At 39.6% G+C, this 24,211-nt stretch overlaps 1 protein-coding gene across 1 annotated transcript in view; it reads left to right on the top strand.

Annotated features, from left to right (window-relative positions):
- LOC113066384 (mucin-2) overlaps positions 1-24,111 on the top strand; it is a 37,623-nt gene extending 13,512 nt beyond the window's left edge. The window contains exons 26-48 of the mRNA XM_026238291.1: positions 1,673-4,072; positions 4,580-6,317; positions 6,368-6,744; positions 6,829-7,145; positions 7,251-7,383; positions 7,469-8,127; positions 8,783-8,957; positions 18,747-18,994; positions 19,088-19,271; positions 19,390-19,600; positions 19,675-19,850; positions 20,432-20,501; positions 20,752-20,852; positions 21,005-21,036; positions 21,554-21,731; positions 21,808-21,912; positions 22,046-22,086; positions 22,670-22,792; positions 22,878-22,976; positions 23,109-23,237; positions 23,346-23,385; positions 23,480-23,603; positions 23,707-24,111. Of these exons, the coding sequence (XP_026094076.1) occupies positions 1,673-4,072; positions 4,580-6,317; positions 6,368-6,744; positions 6,829-7,145; positions 7,251-7,383; positions 7,469-8,127; positions 8,783-8,957; positions 18,747-18,994; positions 19,088-19,271; positions 19,390-19,600; positions 19,675-19,850; positions 20,432-20,501; positions 20,752-20,852; positions 21,005-21,036; positions 21,554-21,731; positions 21,808-21,912; positions 22,046-22,086; positions 22,670-22,792; positions 22,878-22,976; positions 23,109-23,237; positions 23,346-23,385; positions 23,480-23,603; positions 23,707-23,899 (7,853 nt within the window). The 3' untranslated portion in view covers positions 23,900-24,111. The remainder of the gene's footprint in view (positions 1-1,672; positions 4,073-4,579; positions 6,318-6,367; positions 6,745-6,828; positions 7,146-7,250; positions 7,384-7,468; positions 8,128-8,782; positions 8,958-18,746; positions 18,995-19,087; positions 19,272-19,389; positions 19,601-19,674; positions 19,851-20,431; positions 20,502-20,751; positions 20,853-21,004; positions 21,037-21,553; positions 21,732-21,807; positions 21,913-22,045; positions 22,087-22,669; positions 22,793-22,877; positions 22,977-23,108; positions 23,238-23,345; positions 23,386-23,479; positions 23,604-23,706) is intronic.
- The last annotated feature ends 100 nt before the right edge of the window (positions 24,112-24,211 follow it).

Here is a 24,211-nt window from a genome sequence, read left to right as displayed (position 1 = left end):
GTGTGACTGCATCATGTAATAATTGCTGTTAATAATAATGTTCATCGTCTGGCTCACTATGTCTTGTTTTAATTTTTCATAAAAATTCTGTCATATGCACATAAATTGAATCACCACGTATAAGCTACTACTAAATATTGAAGAAACATAATTTTCTGTAAAGTTGCTTTGTAATTATTTGTATCGTAAAAAGTGTAAAAAAAAACAAACAAAAAAACAACTATGACGGTAACAATCAATCGATAGTGTTTGAGTATAAGTGGGTCATTTTGAGTAGATCACAAAACAGTAAGTTACTAAACCTAATGACAAAATCAACCATAAAACAGTTTTGTGTAAACACTAAATGCATAATAAACATGCTTTTAGTCCTGGTGTCCTCTACAGTGGACATGTATGAAATTATGTCCTGTTTCACAACAGGAAGTCATATTTTGATCCGAAGCCCCATAACATGTTCCTGTGACTTTGATTTATGACAATTTGAAAATTAATCAGATTTAAATTACAATTACTAAATATAATCATATTTCTATGAGGATGTAACATTTTATCACTAAATTAATGTCAGCCATTTATAAAACCAAAGAGAGGGAGTGGCCATTGTGAACCATCCAATCTTTTGATATCTCTAGAAAGCCCTGAATGTGCTCTGTACAGGACATCCAGACTTAAAACTGGGACATTTAATCCTCAGAGAAATTCACTAAAATATAATGTCCACTACAGAGGCACGTTCTAACACGCCCCCATATATCTACGTCAGTATGTGGGAAGATTTGCATAATGCCAACCATGTTCATGCAAAGAAACAAGGCGCACCTTTTTTCTCATTGTAGTGTTGTTGTTGCTACCGTCATGTTGTGTAGATTCGATTAGATTAGATTCAACTGTATTGTCATTATGCAGAGTACAAGTACAGAGCTAATGAAATACAGTTGGCATCTAACCAGAAGTGCAAGAATATAGTGTTTTATATACATAAAAGTGCAAAGTAAGTGAAGCTGTGATTTACAGAATGTACAATACAGTGGAGTTTCTACAGTATATACAGTATTGAGCAGAGTATATATAGAATATAAATAGGAATTCAATTGAGGGATTGTATGTACATTATGAACAGAGCAATGTAGGATTATATATACACATTATGAACAGCAGCTACGTGAGAACAGTGGTAATAAATACAGTTGGATGAGTGTGCAAAAGTATTGTTAAACAATGTATTCTATGCAAAATAACAGCGGTGCAATTATATTTTTATAGGAATAGTTTACTGTGCTTTGCACAGTAACAACTTAACAGTCACAACTCAACAGTAACAGTGTGCAGTCTGTGCAAAATATGAGTAGTGCAAATACATGTATGTAAAGTACTGTGACCAGTGCAGTAAAAGAGCAGGTGCAGGTTAGATTGGTGGTGTGGAGTTCAGAAGTGTTACAGCCTCGGGGAAGAATTAAATTTTAAATTAAATTTATGCATTTAGCAGACGCTTTTTTCCAAAGCGACTTACAATGCATTCAAGCTATCAATTTTAACCTATCATGTGTTCCCGGGGAAACAAACCCCCAACCTTGCGCTTGATCATCACAGTCATCACAGTCATTTTATTATTAATAAGAAAATATCTATGTGCAACTTTATTAATTTATTTGTATACTCATTTTTGCAGGATGTTATCCAAAATGTCCAGAGGATAAGCCTATTTTTGATGAGAAAAATCAGATCTGTGTGGCGGAATGTATACCAACAACAACACCAAAACCTAGCACATCATTTTTCCCTACAACAACAACTACAACAAAGCCTACTACAACAACACCAAAACCTAGCACATCATCTTTCCCTACGCCAACAACTACAACAAAGCCTACTACAACAACACCAAAACATACCACACCATCTTCTCCTACACCGACAACTACAACAAAGCCTCCTACAACAACACCAAAACCTAGCACATCATCTTTCCCTACACCAACAACTATCACATTTACATCAACATCAACTAAGTCTACGACATCCTGTATTATATGTGGGTGGTCTGACTGGTTTAATGTATATAATCCTGATTTAGAAGGAGGGAATGACTTGGAGACTTATAAAAACATTGCAGAACGTGGAAAAGAAATCTGTAAAGAGCCAACAGGTGTCGAATGTAGGTCTGTAAAAAACTATAATATGAGCTTTGAAGATTTTATTAATAAGTCAAAACAAGTTGCCCAGTGCAATGTTTCATATGGATTGGAGTGTAAGAAAGATCAACAGAAAGACCGCCCTTTTAAATGCTTTGATTATGAAATACGTGTCTACTGCTGTATTCCTTGCTCACCTACCTCTACACCGACAGCTACCACAAAGTCTACTACAACAACACCAAAACCTACTACACCATCTTCCCCTACACCGACAGCTACCACAAAGTCTTCTACAACAACACCAAAACATACCACACCATCTTCTCCTACACCGACAACTACAACAAAGTCTACAACACCACCAAAACCTACCACACCATCTTCCCCTACACCAACAACTACAACAAAGTCTATCATAACAATAATAGAACCTTCCCCACCATCTACCCCTACAACAACAACAACTACCACAAAGTCTACTACAAAACCAATTCATACCACACCATCTACCCCTACACCAACAGCTACCACAAAGACTACTACAACACCAAAACATACCACACCATCTTCCCCTACACCGACAACTACAACAATGTCGACTACAACAACAGAAAAACCTACTACACCATCTACCCACACAGCAACACCAAAACCTACCATACTACCTTCCCCTACACCAACAACGACAACAAAGTCTACTACAACACCAAAAGCTACTACACCATCTACCCCTACATCGACAGCTACCACAGAGTCTATTGCAACAACATCAAAATATACTACATCATCTTCCCCTACACCGACTGCCACCACAAAGTCTACTACTACAACACCAAAACATACCACACCCTCTTCCCCCACACCAACAGTTACTACAAAGTCTACTTCAACAACCATACCATCTTCTGCTGCACAGACCACAAAGTCTATTATAACACCGACAGCTACCACACCATCTACCCCTACATCAACAATTACAACAAAGTCTACAACAACAACATCAAGACCTACCACACCATCTACAAGTACATCAACAGCTACCACAAAGTCTACTACAACACTGATTCCTACCACACCATCTACCCCTACACCGACAGCTACCACAAAGTCTACTACAGGAACACCCAAACCTACTACACAATCTTCCCCTACACCAACAGCTACCACGAAGTCTACAACTACAACACCTCCAACACCAAAATATACTACACCAACTTCCCCTACACCAACAACTACAACAAAATCTACTACAACACCAAAACTTACCACACCATCTAGCCCTACACCAACAGCTACTACAAAGACTACTTCAACAACCATACCATCTTCTGCTGCACAGACCACAAAGTCTATTACAACACAGACAGCTACCACACCATCTACCCCAACATCAACAATTACAACAAAGTCTACTACAACAACAACACCAAAACCTACCACACCATCTACCCCTACATCGACAGCTACCACGAAGTCTATTACAACAACACCAAAACTTACCACACCAACTTCCCCTACACCGACAACTACAACAAAATCTACAACACCAAAACTTACCACACCATCTAGCCCTACACCGACAGCTACCACAAAGTCTACTACAACACCAAAACATACGACACCAACTTCCCCTACACCGACAACTACAACAAAATCTACTACAACACCAAAACTTACCACACCATCTACCCCTACACAGACAGCTACCACAAAGTCTACTACAAAAACTATTACAACATCCTCCTCTACTACATTTTCTCTTATTACTGGAACAACAAAATATGTTTCACAAATTGTAATCACAAGCCCTACACCAACAGCTACCACAACGTCTACTACAACACAAAAACCTACAATACTACCTTCCCCTACACCGACAACAAAGTCTACAACAACACTAAAAGCTACCACACCATCTTCTCCTACACCGACAACTACAACAAAGAATCCTACAACAAAACCTAGCACATCATCTTTCCCTACACCAACAACTATCACATTTACATCAACATCAACTAAGTCTACGACATCCTGTATTATATGTGGGTGGTCTGACTGGTTTAATGTATATAATCCTGATTTAGAAGGAGGGAATGACTTGGAGACTTATAAAAACATTGCAGAACGTGGAAAAGAAATCTGTAAAGAGCCAATAGGTGTCGAATGTAGGTCTGTAAAAAACTATAATATGAGCTTTGAAGATTTTATTAATAAGTCAAAACAAGTTGCCCAGTGCAATGTTTCATATGGATTGGAGTGTAAGAAAGATCAACAGAAAGACCGCCCTTTTAAATGCTTTGATTATGAAATACGTGTCTACTGCTGTATTCCTTGCTCACCTACCACTACACCGACAGCTACCACAAAGTCTACTACAACAACACCAAAACCTACTACACCATCTTCCCCTACACCGACAGCTACCACAAAGTCTTCTACAACAACACCAAAACATACCACACCATCTTCTCCTACACCGACAACTACAACAAAGACTACTACAACACCAAAACATACAACACCATCTTCCCCTACACCGACAACTACAACAAAGTCTACTACAACACCAAAAGCTACTACACCATCTACCCCTACATCGACAGCTACCACAGAGTCTATTGCAACAACATCAAAATATACTACATCATCTTCCCCTACACCGACTGCCACCACAAAGTCTACTACTACAACACCAAAACATACCACACCCTCTTCCCCCACACCAACAGTTACTACAAAGTCTACTTCAACAACCATACCATCTTCTGCTGCACAGACCACAAAGTCTATTATAACACCGACAGCTACCACACCATCTACCCCTACATCAACAATTACAACAAAGTCTACAACAACAACATCAAGACCTACCACACCATCTACAAGTACATCAACAGCTACCACAAAGTCTACTACAACACTGATTCCTACCACACCATCTACCCCTACACCAACAACTACAACAAAATCTACTACAACAGCAAAACTTACCACACCATCTAGCCCTACACCAACAGCTACTACAAAGACTACTTCAACAACCATACCATCTTCTGCTGCACAGACCACAAAGTCTATTACAACACAGACAGCTACCACACCATCTACCCCAACATCAACAATTACAACAAAGTCTACTACAACAACAACACCAAAACCTACCACACCATCTACCCCTACATCGACAGCTACCACAAAGTCTATTACAACAACACCAAAACTTACCACACCAACTTCCCCTACACCGACAACTACAACAAAATCTACAACACCAAAACTTACCACACCATCTAGCCCTACACCGACAGCTACCACAAAGTCTACTACAACACCAAAACATACGACACCAACTTCCCCTACACCGACAACTACAACAAAATCTACTACAACACCAAAACTTACCACACCATCTACCCCTACACCGACAGCTACCACAAAGTCTACTACAGGAACACCCAAACCTACTACACAATCTTCCCCTACACCAACAGCTACCACGAAGTCTACAACTACAACACCTCCAACACCAAAATATACCACACCAACTTCCCCTACACCGACAACTACAACAAAATCTACTACAACACCAAAACTTACCACACCATCTAGCCCTACACCAACAGCTACTACAAAGTCTACTTCAACAACCATACCATCTTCTGCTGCACAGACCACAAAGTCTATTACAACACAGACAGCTACCACACCATCTACCCCAACATCAACAATTACAACAAAGTCTACTACAACAACAACACCAAAACCTACCACACCATCTACCCCTACATCGACAGCTACCACGAAGTCTATTACAACAACACCAAAACTTACCACACCAACTTCCCCTACACCGACAACTACAACAAAATCTACAACACCAAAACTTACCACACCATCTAGCCCTACACCGACAGCTACCACAAAGTCTACTACAACACCAAAACATACGAAACCAACTTCCCCTACACCGACAACTACAACAAAATCTACTACAACACCAAAACTTACCACACCATCTACCCCTACACCGACAGCTACCACAAAGTCTACTACAGGAACACCCAAACCTACTACACAATCTTCCCCTACACCAACAGCTACCACGAAGTCTACAACTACAACACTTCCAACACCAAAATATACCACACCAACTTCCCCTACACCGACAACTACAACAAAGTCTACTACAACACCAAAAGCTACTACACCATCTACCCCTACATCGACAGCTACCACAGAGTCTATTGCAACAACATCAAAATATACTACATCATCTTCCCCTACACCGACTGCCACCACAAAGTCTACTACTACAACACCAAAACATACCACACCCTCTTCCCCCACACCAACAGTTACTACAAAGTCTACTTCAACAACCATACCATCTTCTGCTGCACAGACCACAAAGTCTATTATAACACCGACAGCTACCACACCATCTACCCCTACATCAACAATTACAACAAAGTCTACAACAACAACATCAAGACCTACCACACCATCTACAAGTACATCAACAGCTACCACAAAGTCTACTACAACACTGATTCCTACCACACCATCTACCCCTACACCAACAACTACAACAAAATCTACTACAACAGCAAAACTTACCACACCATCTAGCCCTACACCAACAGCTACTACAAAGACTACTTCAACAACCATACCATCTTCTGCTGCACAGACCACAAAGTCTATTACAACACAGACAGCTACCACACCATCTACCCCAACATCAACAATTACAACAAAGTCTACTACAACAACAACACCAAAACCTACCACACCATCTACCCCTACATCGACAGCTACCACAAAGTCTATTACAACAACACCAAAACTTACCACACCAACTTCCCCTACACCGACAACTACAACAAAATCTACAACACCAAAACTTACCACACCATCTACCCCTACACCGACAGCTACCACAAAGTCTACTACAGGAACACCCAAACCTACTACACAATCTTCCCCTACACCAACAGCTACCACGAAGTCTACAACTACAACACCTCCAACACCAAAATATACCACACCATCTTCCCCTACACCGACAACTACAACAAAATCTACAACACCAAAACTTACCACACCATCTAGCCCTACACCGACAGCTACCACAAAGTCTACTACAACACCAAAACATACGACACCAACTTCCCCTACACCGACAACTACAACAAAATCTACTACAACACCAAAACTTACCACACCATCTACCCCTACACAGACAGCTACCACAAAGTCTACTACAAAAACATCACAAACTAATACAACATCATCCTCTACTAAATTTTCTCTTATTACTGGAACAACAGAATATTTTTCACAAATTGTAATCACAACAACACCGAAACCTTCCGAAACCCCAAAATCTACTACATCATCTTCCCCTACATCGACAGCTACCACAAAGTCTACTTCAACAACACAAAAACCTACCACACCATCTACCCCCACACCAACAGTTTCCACGAAGTCTACTACAACAACACCAAATCCTACCACATCATCTAGCCCTACACCAACAGCTACCACAACGTCTACTACAACACAAAAACCTACAATACTACCTTCCCCTACACCGACAACAAAGTCTACTACAACAACACTAAAAGCTACCACACCATCTTCCCCTACATCGACAAGTACAACAAAGTCTATTACAACATCAAAACCTACCACACCATCTTCCCCCACAACGACAGCCACCACAAGGTCTACAACAACAACAACACCAAAGCCTACAACACCATCTACCCCTACACTGACAGCTACCACAAAGTCTACTACAACAACATCAAAACCTACAGTACAATCTTCCCCTACACCTACAAGTACAATAAAGTCTACTATAACAACAGCAAAACCTACCACACCATCTACCCCGACAACAACACCAGGACATACCACATCAACTAGATCTATATCGACAACTACAGCAACTCCACCAGACTGTCCAGAATGGGCCAAAAATGTAATATACCAATTTAATATACCTTCTTTAAATTTTTGTTTCAAGGGGTCATGCAATTCAGTTTCAGATTTGTATAGTTTCATGACGTAAGATTTTTTATTTATACACAAAATTGGTCCAATATTTGTAAAAATCATAATTTCTATCCTAATTTTCACTCTTCTTGAAAACCACTTAATATTAAGGGGCAGAAACTGATGTAAATACCCACTGCTGTGATTGACACAATGTATTGCACCATATCCATGCCCTGCATTAATGTATTTTGATACTCAAGATGGGAAGTGCTGTGGTAGAGACATACAGTATATGTATAAGCTAGAGTCAGGTCCCAAGGCACTATTAGTATTGTACTATTGTAATATACACAATAATGATTATTACTTATAACAAAGTAATAGACCGTTTGAGTTCTGAAACTTGCAGTATGTTTTTATATTATATACATCTCAGTAATCTCTTAAATTTGTTGATATCAAGAACACTTTGATTCTCTATTTCATGACCCCTTCAAGTATATGTAATGTATTTTTTTTTCTACATGAGAAATGTATCCATGGTGCCATTTAAATAATCAAAGTAAATAACATAACAATTCATTGCAATTTTACATGTGTTAGCCTCTTATTCTTGTACTTTTTTTTATCATCACCAGACCAATGAGACCTTCTACTTGTGTAAATGCATGATGGCTAGGTGCATAAAAGACAACAACATCGAAGTTATCCCATTTCAATGCCCTCCACTGCAGAACATCACCTGTGAAAATGGCAAAAAACCAGTGCTTGTCGAGGATGAGTACGGCTGCTGCAAATATTATGCATGTGACTGTGAGTAAATTGGTCTTCACAATAATTTTATTTGATTCTGTAATCACTGAAAGGAATAGCAATAATGTAAATATTTTATTTTATATTTAAAAATTCGCAGACATGCAAATGGTTGCTTTTTTTTCATCACCACGACAATCATATACGTGTCCGAGTTGAACACACTTCTTGTGTATTCTGCTTGTAGCAAATTAAAATATCATGTGTCTGAAGCTGTGATTAAATATTGAGCAATAGTGCATATTATATATTTATTGTTTTAAATGCTGCTTACTTATTCATAAAAACCCAAGTAGTGGACACAGACAGTACGCAGTTAATTGTTTGGTTGATATAATCCTTAGGTGTGTAAATGTATAATTTCCTTTTTTTCATTTTTTAAAATAGATCTTTTATATATATATATATATATATATATATATATATATATATATATATATAATAAATGAATTTGTAGTTAAAATAAACTAAAATAAGCACAGCTCTCTAAAGCTGGTGATGTAGATTATGCAGAGCGAGCAGTCTGGGAAGTGTGTAAAGCACGCCAGATCTAAAAAATCCCTGATATGGTCCTCCAGCAAAAGTTTCCTGTTGCTCCAGGCAAAAGAGCTGAATGGCAGGCTGGTCCATTCCAGGACAGGGGAGGAAAAAAAAAACGAGACAAAAAAGAAAAAGGAAAAACACTGCTAAACTACTCACTTTTGACTGTCCACTATCCCTTATGGTCTGGTGTGCAAAACAAAGTGTATTTCAATCAAGAGAGTTCTTTTAATAGTCCATTGGAGAGAAAGGGCACAACCAAATGCGGACAATAGCAGACATGTCTGCATTTGTGATCGGAGAAATGACAAACAACATCAACATCATCAGTGGCAAATTCTTTAAATATGTAAATTTATTTGCAGGCTGTGAGTCAGAAACGTCAGGCTGTTCTTCCACAGTTGGAATTGTCCCACTTTATTAAAAAAAAGTGAAAAATGTTATGTACGGGTAAAAAATGAAACAGTTATGATAGAAACAGACACTGGCATTGTAGGTTACTCTTCCAGGAAACACTCCTCTTTCTCCATTAAAAAAATGCACTGCACACATCTAAATATTTGGGATGAACTGTTCTGGGACAGTGTTGTAAATATAACTTAACCACTGATTTCTAGTTATGTCCTCTTTTGGAAGGCCAGCGTCCCCATAGCCCCTTTCACACTGCGATTCTGGAATAAACACAGGTAATGTGTTGCAGCAATTGTGGTTGCTAGATTTTGCTGAATCCGTGTGTGCATTCACACACAACCCATAAAGGTCCCGTAATGACATGTGACATCAGGATGTGATGTGTAATGTACTTCACGAGTTCACCCTTACATCTAATCTGAAGGCAAATAGTAGGCATATTTTGGCGTGCTGTCCTGGGGGAGGGGTCCGGGCCCGGAGCATAGCCCGAACCCAAATAACTCCCCCATCCCAATTTGGGATAAATAGATTAGAAGTGAGGAGTTGGGGTGGAGGAGGGTTGCCGAAAAACTGTCGTGGGACAGGAGGTAGGAAGACTGGATATATATACGCTTGCGAGCTATAAGATGATTAGCTAAACGAGATGCACCTGTGCCAAATTGGATGATTATCTGATCGTGCTTCTCCCGAACTTTGTTAATAAAACCACATTTCACGAGTTCACCCTTACATCTAATCTGAAGGCAAATAGTAGGCATATTTTGGCGTGCTGTCCTGGGGGAGGGGTCCGGGCCCGGAGCATAGCCCGAACCCAAATAACTCCCCAAAAGAAGCTTAAAGCCATAGGACAGCAGCCAGAGAGATACAATTTAGTTGCCCCCCAAAATATGCGTGTTGGGAAGAAAATGCAGAGCGACCTGGAGAGCCGTGCAGTGTTCGACGAGAGCTGCGGCTCGCAACGTCTTACCGGCGAGCCCTCCGTGCCGCTTATGGGAGGAGCACGATGCCAGATATCAAGAAATGAGGGACTCTTGCTGCCTCCGAAGGGAGCTGCGGCTCTGCTGCACCGGAAGGGAGAGTCCCTCTTGCGGCTGAGTACGAGGCGCGGTTTGTTGCATCTGATGGAGGGCTCTCACTGCGACTGAAGGGAGCCAGCGACTGTATCCCATCGGGAGGGAGATCCCTGGCCGCCATAGAGTATGCAACATAACTCGGACGGGGGGTTCACACTGCGACCGAAGGGAGCCGTGGGTCTGCTGCACCAGAAGGGAGAGCCCCGTCAGATGCTAAATAGGCAATGAGATTCGAGACGCGGTTTGGCGCGTCGGATGAAGGGCTCCTAATGCAACCGAAGGGAGCCAGCGGCTGTACCCCATCGGGAGGGAGATCCCTAGCCATCGTGGAGCATGCAACATAACTCAGATGGGGGGTTCACACTGCGACCGAAGGGAGCTGTGGGTCTGCTGCACCGGAAGAGGAGCCCTAGTCCGATGCTGAGAAGGCAAAGAGACGCGACTGTTGGAGGGACTCCCGCTGCATCCGAAGGGAGCTGCGGCTCTGCTGCACCGGAAGGGGGAGTCCCCCATTGCGGGTTTATGGAGGCACGGTTTTTTGCCTCTGAGGGTTCTCCCAGCCTCCGTAGGGGGTTCGCAACTCTGCAGCAGGAGTGCTGCCCCGGAGGGGAGAGCCCTGATTGACGCTAACTAGAATACGACTGTTGGAGGGACTTTTGCTGCGTCCGAAGGGAGCTGCGGCTCTGCTGCACCGGAAAGGCGAGTCCCCCTTGCGATGCGAGGCATGGCTTGATGCGTCTGATGGAGGGCTCTCACTGCGACCGAAGGGAGCCAGCAGCTCTATTCCCCCGGGAGGGAGAACCCTGTCCGCCCTTGAGCATGCAACATAACTCAGACGGGGGGTTCACCCTGCGACCGAAGGGAGCCGTGGGTCTGCTGCACCGGAAGGGAGAGCCCCATCAGATGCAGAATAGGCAAGAAGATTCGAGGCACGGTTTGATGTATCGGATGGAGGGCTCCTGCTGCGACCGAAGGGAGCCAGCGGCTGTGTTCCCCCGGGAGGGAGATCCCGGTCCGCCCTTGAGCATGCAACATAACTCAGACGGGGGGTTCACCCTGCGACCGAAGGGAGCCGTGGGTCTGCTGCACCGGTAGGGGAGCCCCGTCCGATACGGAGTAGGCAAGAAAACGCGACTGATGGAGGGACTCTCGCTGCGTCCGAAGGGAGCTGTGGCTCTGCTGCACCGGAAGGGAGAGTCCCCCTTGCGATTGTATAAGCGGCTTAATTTGATGCATCGGATGGAGGGCTGTCACAACGACCGAAGGGGGCCTGTGGCTCTGCTGCACCGGGAGGGATACCCCCATCTGCCGCTGAGCGCGCAGCGCAACTCAATGACAGATGAAAGGCTCACACTGCGACCGAAGGGAGCCACTGCCCAGCTGCACCGGAAGGGAGAGCCCTGTCCGATGCTGAAATAGGCAAGGAGATTGTAACGATGGCTGGAGGGCCCTTACTTTGGCCGAAGAAACGATAACTGAGAGGCTTCTATTATTCAAGTACACAACATGATTTAAGGAGGAACATTTTTTTTTTTTTTTTTTTTTTTTTTAATGTCTGATGAATAATAACCGAGGGCATCTATCGGATTATGTGAGCGGCCCCTTTTGAGCTGCTTAAGATTAGGCTGAAACGATTCCTCGAGTAACGCGATTACAAAAAATGATGTAGGCAAATTCCTCTGCTTCGAAGCCTCTTTTAATTTATTCTAAATCTCACGTCAGGTTCTTTCGCAATGATTTTTTTTTTTTTTTTTTTTTTTTTTGAATGAATTAATCAAAATAGGTAATTGCACTTACATCCGATTCACGAATTAATATCTCTAAATATTAAGACGGAACGGTGTTTAAATGTAAATCCTGCATGTTCTGTGTGTCTCTGTTAATGAATGGAGCAGGAGCGCGACTTCCTTTTTTACACACACACTGAAGCGCGCATACTCTTACGGAAATTTCTGCGTCTGCTGTCTCACTAAATAAGGACTTGAACACATGAACAACATCTCCAGAACTGCTCTGACAGTCAGTTCATGAGCATTTGACTTTAAGTAAAACTAGCGTCACATCACATACACAGAACTGAAAAGGTACGTCAACCCGACTAAATAAAGGTCCGGGGTCCTGACATTTTATCCTACCCATCAGATTTACTGTGCATGCGCACATCAGTATAATTAAGCAAAAACACATTTTGTTACTCGATTAATTATATATATATATATATTTTTTTTTTTTTTTTTTTTTTGAGGCTCTTGCGGCAGCGAGAATTGCGGCAGTAGGGAAGGATGGAAAGGGCTCCTGCGTGAGCAGACACTGCTATGGCAGTGGTGAAATATAGGTAGAGGCTCCTGCGGGAGCAGACACTGCTGCGGCAGTGGTGAAATATAGGTAGATGCTCCTGCGGGAGCAGACACTGCTGCGGCAGTGGTGCAATATAGGTAGAGGCTCCTGCGGGAGCGGAGACTGCTGCGGCAGTGAGGAAAAAACAGAAAAGGCTCCTGCAGGAGCGGACAATGCTGCGGCGGTGGGGAGATACAGAGAAAGCTCCTGTGGAAGGATGGCTGAAGTGAGGATTGACCGATACAGATAGATTGGGCATGATAGGAGAGTTAGCTATGGTAGATTAGGAGTTTTAGTGAAAGGGGATGAGCTGGCGTTAGAGGGGTTGGCTGAAGAGGGTTCGAGATAGATATATATAAATAAAATAATCGGCCTGACCACTAATAGGTCTTGGTACCCTCTGCCTTCTGGCAAATCTGGAGCTGGAGGCCACTGAACAGAAAAATGGTTAGTAGCATGAGGGAGCGGAAGAGTTGAGGGCGCGTTTACGAATGGAGGCGGCCTCACATTTGCTTTAGCTGCTGTAGCTGTGGGTCATGGGAGGGGGCTGGGGCAGTGTTAATTTTGTTGACTAAATATTTTCGTCATTATTTTCGTCACGAATATATTTTTTGCGGACGAAAACGAAATGAAAACTAAAAAAGAAGGCACTGATGGAGACAAACTATGACTAAATTGATTGACATTATCGTCAACGAATAAAGGACGAGACTAAAATAGACTGTGACGAAAATCAAATCAGCAGACGGGAGAGATGCGAGGAATGAACAAAAGAACCGGCAAAACGGAACAGGCGAGACTGCATGAGAGAAGAGAACCGATCCGAGCCTGACTTATTGAGACGTGAAGCGAAGGTTTTCAGTTTTTAAATGAGCTCCCGGGAAGACACGGCATTCGAAGAGGTGATGTCTAAAAGAGCGACAAAATGTCCACGGCTCACTTCACGTTTGAAGACGAACAAAACAAAACAAAGTGTAAAGCATGCAGAGCGCTCATTCGTGGCAAGAACACAACCAATTTGAAAGGACATTTACAGACGAGCCACCCGGACATTTTCTCAAATGTAATTTCACCACGATGTTCTTTTGTTTATTGAGCTAAGCAAAATTGGAAGACTGTAGTGCGTAGATGTTGTAGCATTAAATATTACGAACTGAAAAGTACTGTAAAATAGCCCCTTCTTCAAGTTAGATGAGAGCGCAATACTAATACGTAATATTATGATACATACATTTGATTAATAATAATGTTTAGTATATTTTATAATGTTCTTCTTGTTGACAATATCACAAATATTTCTATATTAGTCATGTGAAACGTGAATGTTCACATCCTATCATTATACATCCTAATCTAGCAATATTGTAGTATTTAAAACATACAATATTGCTAGACAAATGAATACCTTATAAAATCTTGTTACTTTATCCACCCAGCTTTTTAGATATTTACTTTAAATGTATGCACTTATTGTTCAGCTCAGCTGTAAGCTTTAAAGTCCTGGAACTAACTTTATTTTTCTTTTATTGATGGTCAATTGGCAGCTAGTTATTGTTTACATTATCATGACAGTGTTTGTTGCTGCATAAAAGCTTTTGAATCAAAATAAAGACACAGTTGTGTTGAAAAAAGTTGAATTTGTGTTTTATATATTTTGGTTAAGTTTGTTTCCTATACCAGCTATAAAAATTTGTCTAGTAAATCTGTTATTGATTTTAGTCTTATTTTAGTCGACTAAAATAAGACTAAAATTAAAACAAATCAGATGACTAAAACTTGACTAAAACTAAAAATAATTATAGTCAAAAGACTAAGACTAAAACTAAATTAAAATTGCGTGTCAAAATTAACACTGGGCTGGGGTGTGTGATGTCTTGACGAACCTGTGTAGCCTGCACTGCTAGCAGAAGTAACAGGATGGAAATACTGAGATGTGCAGGCCTGTGTTGCAAGTAAAAGAAGCTTCATGCTTGCTTTGGCTGCTGTAGTTGTTGGCTGATTTGACAATTGCTCAAACCTTGTCTGAATTAACACAGTCCTGTTGGAAAAGCATCTTTTCCTCTCGTTTTGGCCTTCGGGCCCTTTTAAACAGCCTCCAGAGCAGATAAATTTGGGATGCTGTTTCCTGTTGTAGTAAGGACTGTGAAAATAGAGGCTTTGAAACTATGTAGCATGTTTAGTTTTATAAACCATTGTACCAATAGACATGTCTATAGCAGTAACGTTGATTGCAGTAATGTGATATTCAAATTCAAGCCGTTTCTAAAGACATTTACTTTGCATGCTTTTCATATAACAGTCCTAAAAAAAACGATAGAAAATTTACTCACACTTGTTGTTCTGCAGCCAAACATGGGGCAGTTGCGTTTTTTGAAAAATTCTGAATAATCATGCCAGTAAATGGTGAAATATATCCCTAAATAATTGATCCTGCCGGAATAATTGCATGAACCTTATGTCTGTATCATCTCAGAGAGGTTTAAACATGCACAGTAAAGCAAATTTAATGTCTTTAGACATTTCGGTGTGGATGACAACTCTGCAAAAAGCCTTTGCTTCGTGGTTAAAAAAGTGGGATCGTCATCGGACAGAGTTCGGTCATAACGCCGTTTAACTAATTTTGGCGTCTTCATAAGCGCATTCTATATATAACGTCTTTTAAATTGTTCAGATGAGCAAATCACGAGGTTTTCTTGCATGATTAGCATTTTAATTGTTTGGTCAGACGGTTCATATATATATTCACGTTCATAAATCGGGGATTAAACGTGGAATTTATCTTTTGTATGCTAAATATGTAAACAAGCATATGTGCACAGTACCTATAACTGTGCTTTACATTTTGCAAGATTGACATGCTAAATGGCTAACTGACCCGGTTTACTCTCATCAATTTTGTTAAGATAAGATATACCAGTTCATTGCGTTTACTTACGACATGTATCGGTTTAATCAACTCGACATGTATACCAGTTTAGTCCTTTCGTTCGCGAATGAGAGCTCTCGATCTCTGAGACTCATATGAAACTCGCTCATTGTTGATGACAACTCTGAAAAAATTCTTCATGAATGAGTGTAAGCTGAGAACGATTCGTTCGCCTAAAAGATTCATTCGAAAAACGATTCTTTCACGAACGACATATGCCACTACAACGACACACGGTCTTCGCTGCTAGTGGAGGCAGCATCGAACTGCGCCACGGCTGAAAAAGCGAGAGAGGTTTACTGCGGGGAGAACTGGAGCACTGCTGCGATCCAGCATTATAATAGAGCCCGGTCCTGGCGAGAAAATCGTGTTGTCGAGTGAGGCGAGCTGAAGGATTTGCACGAGCTTTTGGCCACAACGTGTGGCTTGGCGAGAAGAGCAGCTGACGTGATGACGCTTGTTGGTGTTCGGCGGATAGATATCTTCGTCGGAAGGAAGATTGGGCCTGTGATAAGATGACGGACAGCGCGAACCGAATGCTGACAGCGCGTACCGAATGCTGACAGCGCGAACCGAATGCTGACAGACGGTCTATGCCGAAAAACTGTCGTGGGACAGGAGGTAGGAAGACTGGATATATATACGCTTGCGAGCTATAAGATGATTAGCTAAACGAGATGCACCTGTGCCAAATTGGATGATTATCTGATCGTGCTTCTCCCGAACTTTGTTAATAAAACCACATAAGTCGAAATTTGGACAGCTTTATGCAAATCTTCCCACACAGTGACATATGCATGTTGGGGGCATGTTAGAAAGAGCCATTTTAATCAATCAATCAATCACCTTTATTTATATAGTGCTTTAAACAAAATACATTGCGTCAAAGCACTGAACAACATTCATTTGGAAAACAGTGTCTCAATAATGCAAAATGATAGTTAAAGGCAGTTCATCATTGAATTCAGTTATGTCATCTCTGTTCAGTTTAAATAGTGTCTGTGCATTTATTTGCAATCAAGTCAACGATATCGCTGTAGATGAAGTGACCCCAACTAAGCAAGCCAGAGGCGACAGCGGCAAAGAACCGAAACTCCATCGGTGACAGAATGGAGAAAAAAACCTTGGGAGAAACCAGGCTCAGTTGGGGGGCCAGTTCTCCTCTGACCAAACGAAACCAGTAGTTCAATTCCAGGCTGCAGCAAAGTCAGATTGTGCAGAAGAAACATCTGTTTCCTGTGGTCTTGTCCTGGTGGTCCTCTGAGACAAGGTCTTTACAGGGGTAAATACATCTGTATCTGGGGCTCTAGTTGGTAAATTAGGTAAAGAATATCTCTTTGGATTTGAGACTTTATTCTTTGCAACTTTACAGATCTTGTTTATGCACCAAGAGCTTTTAACAGTCCAAAAAGAAAGGAAATTTTAATTTCATCATATGACCCCTTTAAATTGATTTCCGAGGTGTTTCTTTTTTTAACTAAAGAAAGGGCATAAAAATGTTTGCATTATCTTTCATATCAAATTCTTACATTTCATTAATGAATTTACATTTACATTGCAAAATTACTACTGCATGAATAATGTTACGAGCTTAGTGTTTTAAATATTTTTTTATATACAACAATGAAAAGTTGATATTTAAAAATATCAGAGTAAACCGCCAGTAGGTGGCATCAAGTGACTGTTTTATTTAGTGAACATTTAAATAATTGGTTTAAGCTTTCATGCAGACAGCTGATTCATTCAAGAATCAAGCAAATGAATGGATCACTGAATCACTGACTCAGATGATTAATTAATTCACTAAAGAAACACCACTGTGTGATGCTTGGAGATTAGTGAATGATTATTACTCATTTATTGAATGAATAAAATCAAGGTCAAATCTGTAATCATGGTGATATTCAGGAATCAACACTCTCTTGGTCGTCTCATGTTGCTTAACTAGGTTACATCATATGGTATAAATATAAAAACTACATTTTTGCTGCAGTATGTTTGTTCTATGAGTTTTTCTGTGGAGTTGCACTCATTTGTTTTGATTTCTCCATGAGATTATCTCACACTCACACCGGCTTCGCAAGCTTCAACATGTGAGACATTGTTACTCTCAGTACATTATTCATTATCATCAACATTTACAACAAATGTACAAAAATAATGATTAAATAATGGCACAAATATCAATAATTTGACTACCGCAAACCTTATATATCACACATAATTCATTACAATACTCTTCTCCCATAAATTTTGCGCTAGAAAGGAAAACTCCTAAAAATGCATACAGTAAGATTAGCCACAAAAATGCCAGTCCATGCCTTTCATTGCTTATTTTTTACTATTTCATTAGTAAAAAGGCAGTAGTTTTTTAACTGCAAAAAAGAAGGTTTATATGAAACAAACTGTTAGTAAATCTTACTGTCTCCAAGTTCAAGTAGCTTTGTCAGTTCAAATAATTGAATATTGTTTTCTTTATTGTTCGTCCTTTCCTAATTATAGGTTTTTGTGAAGGCTGGGGTGACCCACATTACAAAACATTTGATGGAAAATTCTACAGTCATCAAGGAAACTGCACTTATACCTTAATGGAGGAAATTAGGCCTCAAACACATTTGAAGATCTACATTGACAGTGTCTACTGTGACCTTGTTGAGCGTGTATCCTGTCCCAGATCTATAATTGTGTCTTACAACAAGTTAGTCATAAAACTCACAAATCACAATCTATTAGGAGGTGCAGACCTAGAGGTGAGATTTTATAGATTTGTAATGAATAACATGTTTTTTTCTGATTTACTTACTATCCTAAAATGTTCTTGTCATTGTCTCCTTTCATAAAAGGCTTTTGAGAACAATGTAAAGTTACGGCTGCCATATGCTTATAATGGTGTGAGAGTTATAAGCTCAAGCCTAGACTTGTTCTTGAGTATTCCATTGCTGGGTGTTAATATATCATTTGGAGCTACTGGCTTTGGCATCAATTTGCCATTCCAGCATTTTGGAAACAACACACAAGGTCATTGTGGTAAGTCAGACACCCCACAATATTTGTATAGATGGTGACATCGAAATGTGGATGTATACAAGGGATTTTTTTTATTATTCATTGTAAATCTAAATTATGCCAAATAATTCTCACTAAGGAACATGTAACAACAACAAGGCTGATGACTGCATGATCCCTGGAGGGATCTTGGTGGACGACTGTGCAGTGATGGCAGATTACTGGCCAGCCAGTGGTGTGAATGGTGAAGTTTGCACTCCACCATCTGCATTACCTTCTGTTCCAGTTATAGACAAACTTCCATCTAAGCCATGCAAGGGTCATCCTGACTGCTACCTCCTTAATAACGAGTGAGTGGATTCTGTGTGATGTTTTTATGTTTTTATATTACTTAAATTATACTTACTTCTTCTGCCTTTCACAGGTTGTTCAAAGCGTGCCATTCCCATATACCTCCACAAAACTTCATTTTATCATGTCAGTATGACAGTTGTCATATGGAAAACCCTGCGGTGGTGTGTATCAGTCTGCAGACATATGCCAGGGCTTGCCTTCAATTAGGGATCTGCATAAACTGGAGGAACTACACTAACCTTTGCAGTATGTTGCATTTTATAAATTTCATATCATACTTTTGTTTTTGTTTTCTACGATTTGCTTAATTTCTTTTTTTTTTTTTTTTTTTTTTTATTGTTTATTTAAAAGGGACAATGCACATTAATTAACATTTTTTGTTTTACACTCAAAATGTAAATGCGCCAGAGTTAGCTAGAGAGCTAATTTTCATCTGTAGTCCCTTGGCAGGTAGACACAGCATCATAATACAAAATAAAAAATAAAATAAAAAAATACATGTAAAACAGAAAACAATTTAACAAAATGGATACATAATAATAAATACAATACAAAGAAGGGCAGTACCTAAGATAAGATAAACCAACTATTAATGATTACAGTTTTGAGTGTTTTTAATCCATTTCTTAAGTGTAAATTTAAATGATAAATAGCCGGTGCTCTCTCTGAGTTCCATAGGGAGGCAGTTCCAATAATTTGAATTTCCTCTTGTACCTTTCTGGCATTAAATTCCTTTTTTATATTTGATTTGTTGTGACCGTCGTGATCTTAGATTTTTGGAAACTACTGATTATTTAAGTGTTGTATTTTGTTTTTTCTTCCCCCAGATATTGAATGTCCAGCAGATAAAGTCTTCAATCCTTGTGGTCCAGCTGAGCCACCATCCTGTGCTGATATGTACGCCCATTTATCCAAATTTATCAAAAGTTTAGACATTTGCAGAAATTAAAGTTTACTGCTTAAGTTTTTTTAAATTGAGGGAAGGGAATATGACAGACATGTACAGTACTTGAAAAAAAAAAAACTATTAATATGCGGTTTAAAAGTTAATAAATGTTGTTGTGCAGATGTACTGTAATGAATCTTAGATGATATGTGTGTAATAATAATGATAATAAAAAAGGTTAAATACTTTTTTGTAATGCAGACCTGAACAAAAAAACATTAAAATGCGCACAGAGGGATGCTTCTGTCCTGAGGGCACATTACTCTTCAACAAGAACACAAAAGTTTGTGTGAACAAATGCGGTGAGAAGCCTTTGACTCAAGTTTATGTGCATGCATAAGGCATTCAGATTTAGAAGTTAAAAAAAATGTGCCTTTTTGCATCATCCTGCATACCTTAACTGCTTTTCAAGAAAATATCTGTCTTATGCCGTTCTTCTCTTTTTGTTTTTTAGGATGCCTGGATTCCTCTAAAACACCACGTGATGTACGGTGGTGTTTAACCATTTTAATTTAGCTGTTTACACAAAAATATAATTTAATTTCATAATCCTTAAACTTCAAGGTCATTCAGCAAAACAATGCGGCAAGCTCACTTATAAAAATCGTCCAAGATGTCAGATGACATGATGTGAAAAATGAAAACCTAACCCTAACCCTAATCCTCATAAATTGTTCAGTACCAAAATGTATAAAATAGATAGCACACATGCATATTGGCATGAAAATACTATGTATTTTTATGCTCACCAGAGTTCAATTTTGGCTTAGCAATATAAGCCAAGCTTATATGAATTTGTATGACTAGTGATATTTATATTTACTTGCAAGGTACATGCATACATGGATTCATTCTTCACACTATAACCTGTAGCATGAATTTACTAAACAAAAGAGTGAATTTTCATTATACTCTAAATTAAAAGAATTAACCAAATAATGGCCAAAGCTGAATAATGACCGAAATAGACTTTTAACGGAATTCTCTTCATATTTTGTGGCAGCTTGGTGAGGTATTCGAGTACAACTGTGAGGAGTGTATCTGTGAAAAGAACAGCAAATCAGTGAGCTGTAAGCCCAAAGCGTGTCTCGATGTCAGCCCTAAGATCTGCACTGAACCTGGCTTTGTTCTGGTCAACGTCACCAATCCTTCAGACCCATGCTGCAGTAAACAAGTTTGCAGTAAGTTTATGTACAGTTTTTTGCAAGATGTTTCTTTTTCATCTTCCTTTTATTAAGTCTCCTTTGTGTGATGTAGACTGTGATGTCAGCATGTGCCCACCTATGGATAAAAAGTGTCCAATTGGACATAACCCAGTCGTGAAAGTGCCAGATGGAAAATGCTGTCCAGAAATCAAATGCGGTATAGCTATTATTCACACATCAGTTCATTTTTGTGACATTTGTATGCTTTTTTTTTTAATCTCAGATGGTGTCTGTATTGCCTTTTATATCATTCTGTATATTTTTGTGATTTATTGTTTTTGCTTCCTCAGAGCCAAAGAAAGTGTGCGTCTACAAAAATATGGTATATGAGGTAAATAGAATGACACAAATATTATTTTTGTTTTTTATTTTAAGTACTAATTAACCCCTCAAACTGTCATTTTTGAACATAGACTTTATAGTGCACGATTCAAACTTAAATTGGTATAATTCATGAATGAAAACATTTTGTAACATGATATTGATGTACCATTTACAGGTAATTCAATGTCTGATTTCAAAATGGGTTTTAAAGGATGAATTTTGAGATTTTAAGTTTTCAGTCGGTATATAACTTCTGATGATTTCTAAAATGTGATATAGAAAAAGGCAACGAATAAGTCTTTTTTTTTTAAACAAAGGTAAAAACTCCTGTTATAATGTAGATTTTTGAGGGTGCACTCTTTTCATAAATTAATCTATTACTTTTCCTACATAATTTTTTACAAAAAACATTGGTAAAATATATATTTAGGAGCCTTAGACCTTTCCAGCGATATAAAGTTTGTCAAGATTAGATTAGATTTAATTGTAATATAGTGAAGTAAATGTAGGCATCCCGTATACGGGACAGGGTGACAGTTAAAGGGTTAATGAAAGTTTTACACACTCATGTCTCCCATCACTTCCCCCAGCCTGGTACCAATATCCCCATCGATGGCTGTCAGGAATGCAGATGTACTTTGGACGTGGATCCTAAAACGCAATTGTTAATGACCAAATGTCAACCTGTGAAGTGCATTGAGAAATGTGATCCTGTAAGTTGTGTGAGGATATTCTGATCGTCTTGTTTCAGAACCAACGGTAATTTCATTGACTTCATCTGATATTTATTTTTCACAGGGTTATGAAAACATTAAAAAGAAGCCTGATGACTGCTGTGGAGAATGTGTGAAAACTCACTGCATTGTCACTATTAATGGCGTCGATCGTACATTAAAGGTAAGTTCAAATGTCAGAGGTTCAGTCGCCTTGAGGTTCATATTCAGGTTAAATGGTACTTAGAAGTTAAATGAATTATAAATGAACGCTCATATGTTAAAACCAATGACCTTGTTCTTTTTTGGGTCATAGGAAGGTGAAACTTTGCCCTCTACAAATCAGGGCTGTGACAGATTCACGTGTACTAAAATTAATGGACGGTTCATCACCAACAAATACACAGTCCAGTGCCCTCCTTTCAACATTTCCAACTGCCAGCCTGTTAGTACTTCATATATCACATAAACACATATTTACATATTATACTGACTGATCAAGGTGATTAAATCCCATTGATGACATTCTGCCTTTGTGATTCGCTCTCTACAGGGCACTGTTCAGCGGTCGTCTGATGGATGCTGTAATGTTTGTGGGTATTTTTTTTAAAGAAAACTATGTGAATTTTGGTTGGTTCGAGTCGATTATTAATATGTCTATGTGCATTCTGTTGCCCGTGTTTGTAGGTGTTGACCAAATTAAGGGATGTCGAGTACAGACCGTACGCAAATACATACAACAAAAAGACTGTATGTCAGAGAAGAAAATGGACCTGACATTTTGTAGTGGAGACTGTCCCAGTTTTGGCAGGTGAGCAGACACAGACTTAGTCAAAGTTGGCTTCCTAACTGAAACAGACACTCGTAAGTGACTGATTTGAAATGGTTTACATGTGTTTTTCTCTCATTCGTAGGTACAGTGAACCTGAATTATCCTCTTGTACCTGTTGCCAGGCCACTCAAACAAGTAATCGCACTGTGACACTTGGTTGCGTAAACGGAGATATAATTACCCATGCATACATCAATGCTGAGAAATGTGCCTGCAGCAAAGCTAACTGTCATAGAGAGGACGTGGGCAAGACACTCACTGAAGACAAAAAATAAAATGCAACTTGGGACTTCCATGAGCAGCAGCGAATCATCCACCCGAAGACATCAATTATTTGTGAAACTTTGGGAAAAAAATTTAATAGCACATGCTTTGTTTAGCATTTCTTAAACGTGATCTATAAAGCTTTTCTTTTTTCTTTGTTTGATACACATGTACTGTTTTGCGTGCTTAAAATTAGCAATTAAAAAGGCATTTTAAAAGTAAATGCATGTCCGTTTTGTGTTTAATTGAGAATATTTTTTTAGAGGTTGTATGTGGGGTTTGTGTTTATTTATACATATCTAGCATCTGGTCATGACTTTGGT

Source organism: Carassius auratus, chromosome 50 (assembly GCF_003368295.1).
Source record: "Carassius auratus strain Wakin chromosome 50, ASM336829v1, whole genome shotgun sequence".
Classification (NCBI taxonomy): domain Eukaryota; kingdom Metazoa; phylum Chordata; class Actinopteri; order Cypriniformes; family Cyprinidae; genus Carassius; species Carassius auratus.
Note: the sequence above shows the minus strand (reverse complement) of the source record. Positions and strands in the feature narration are given on the sequence as shown.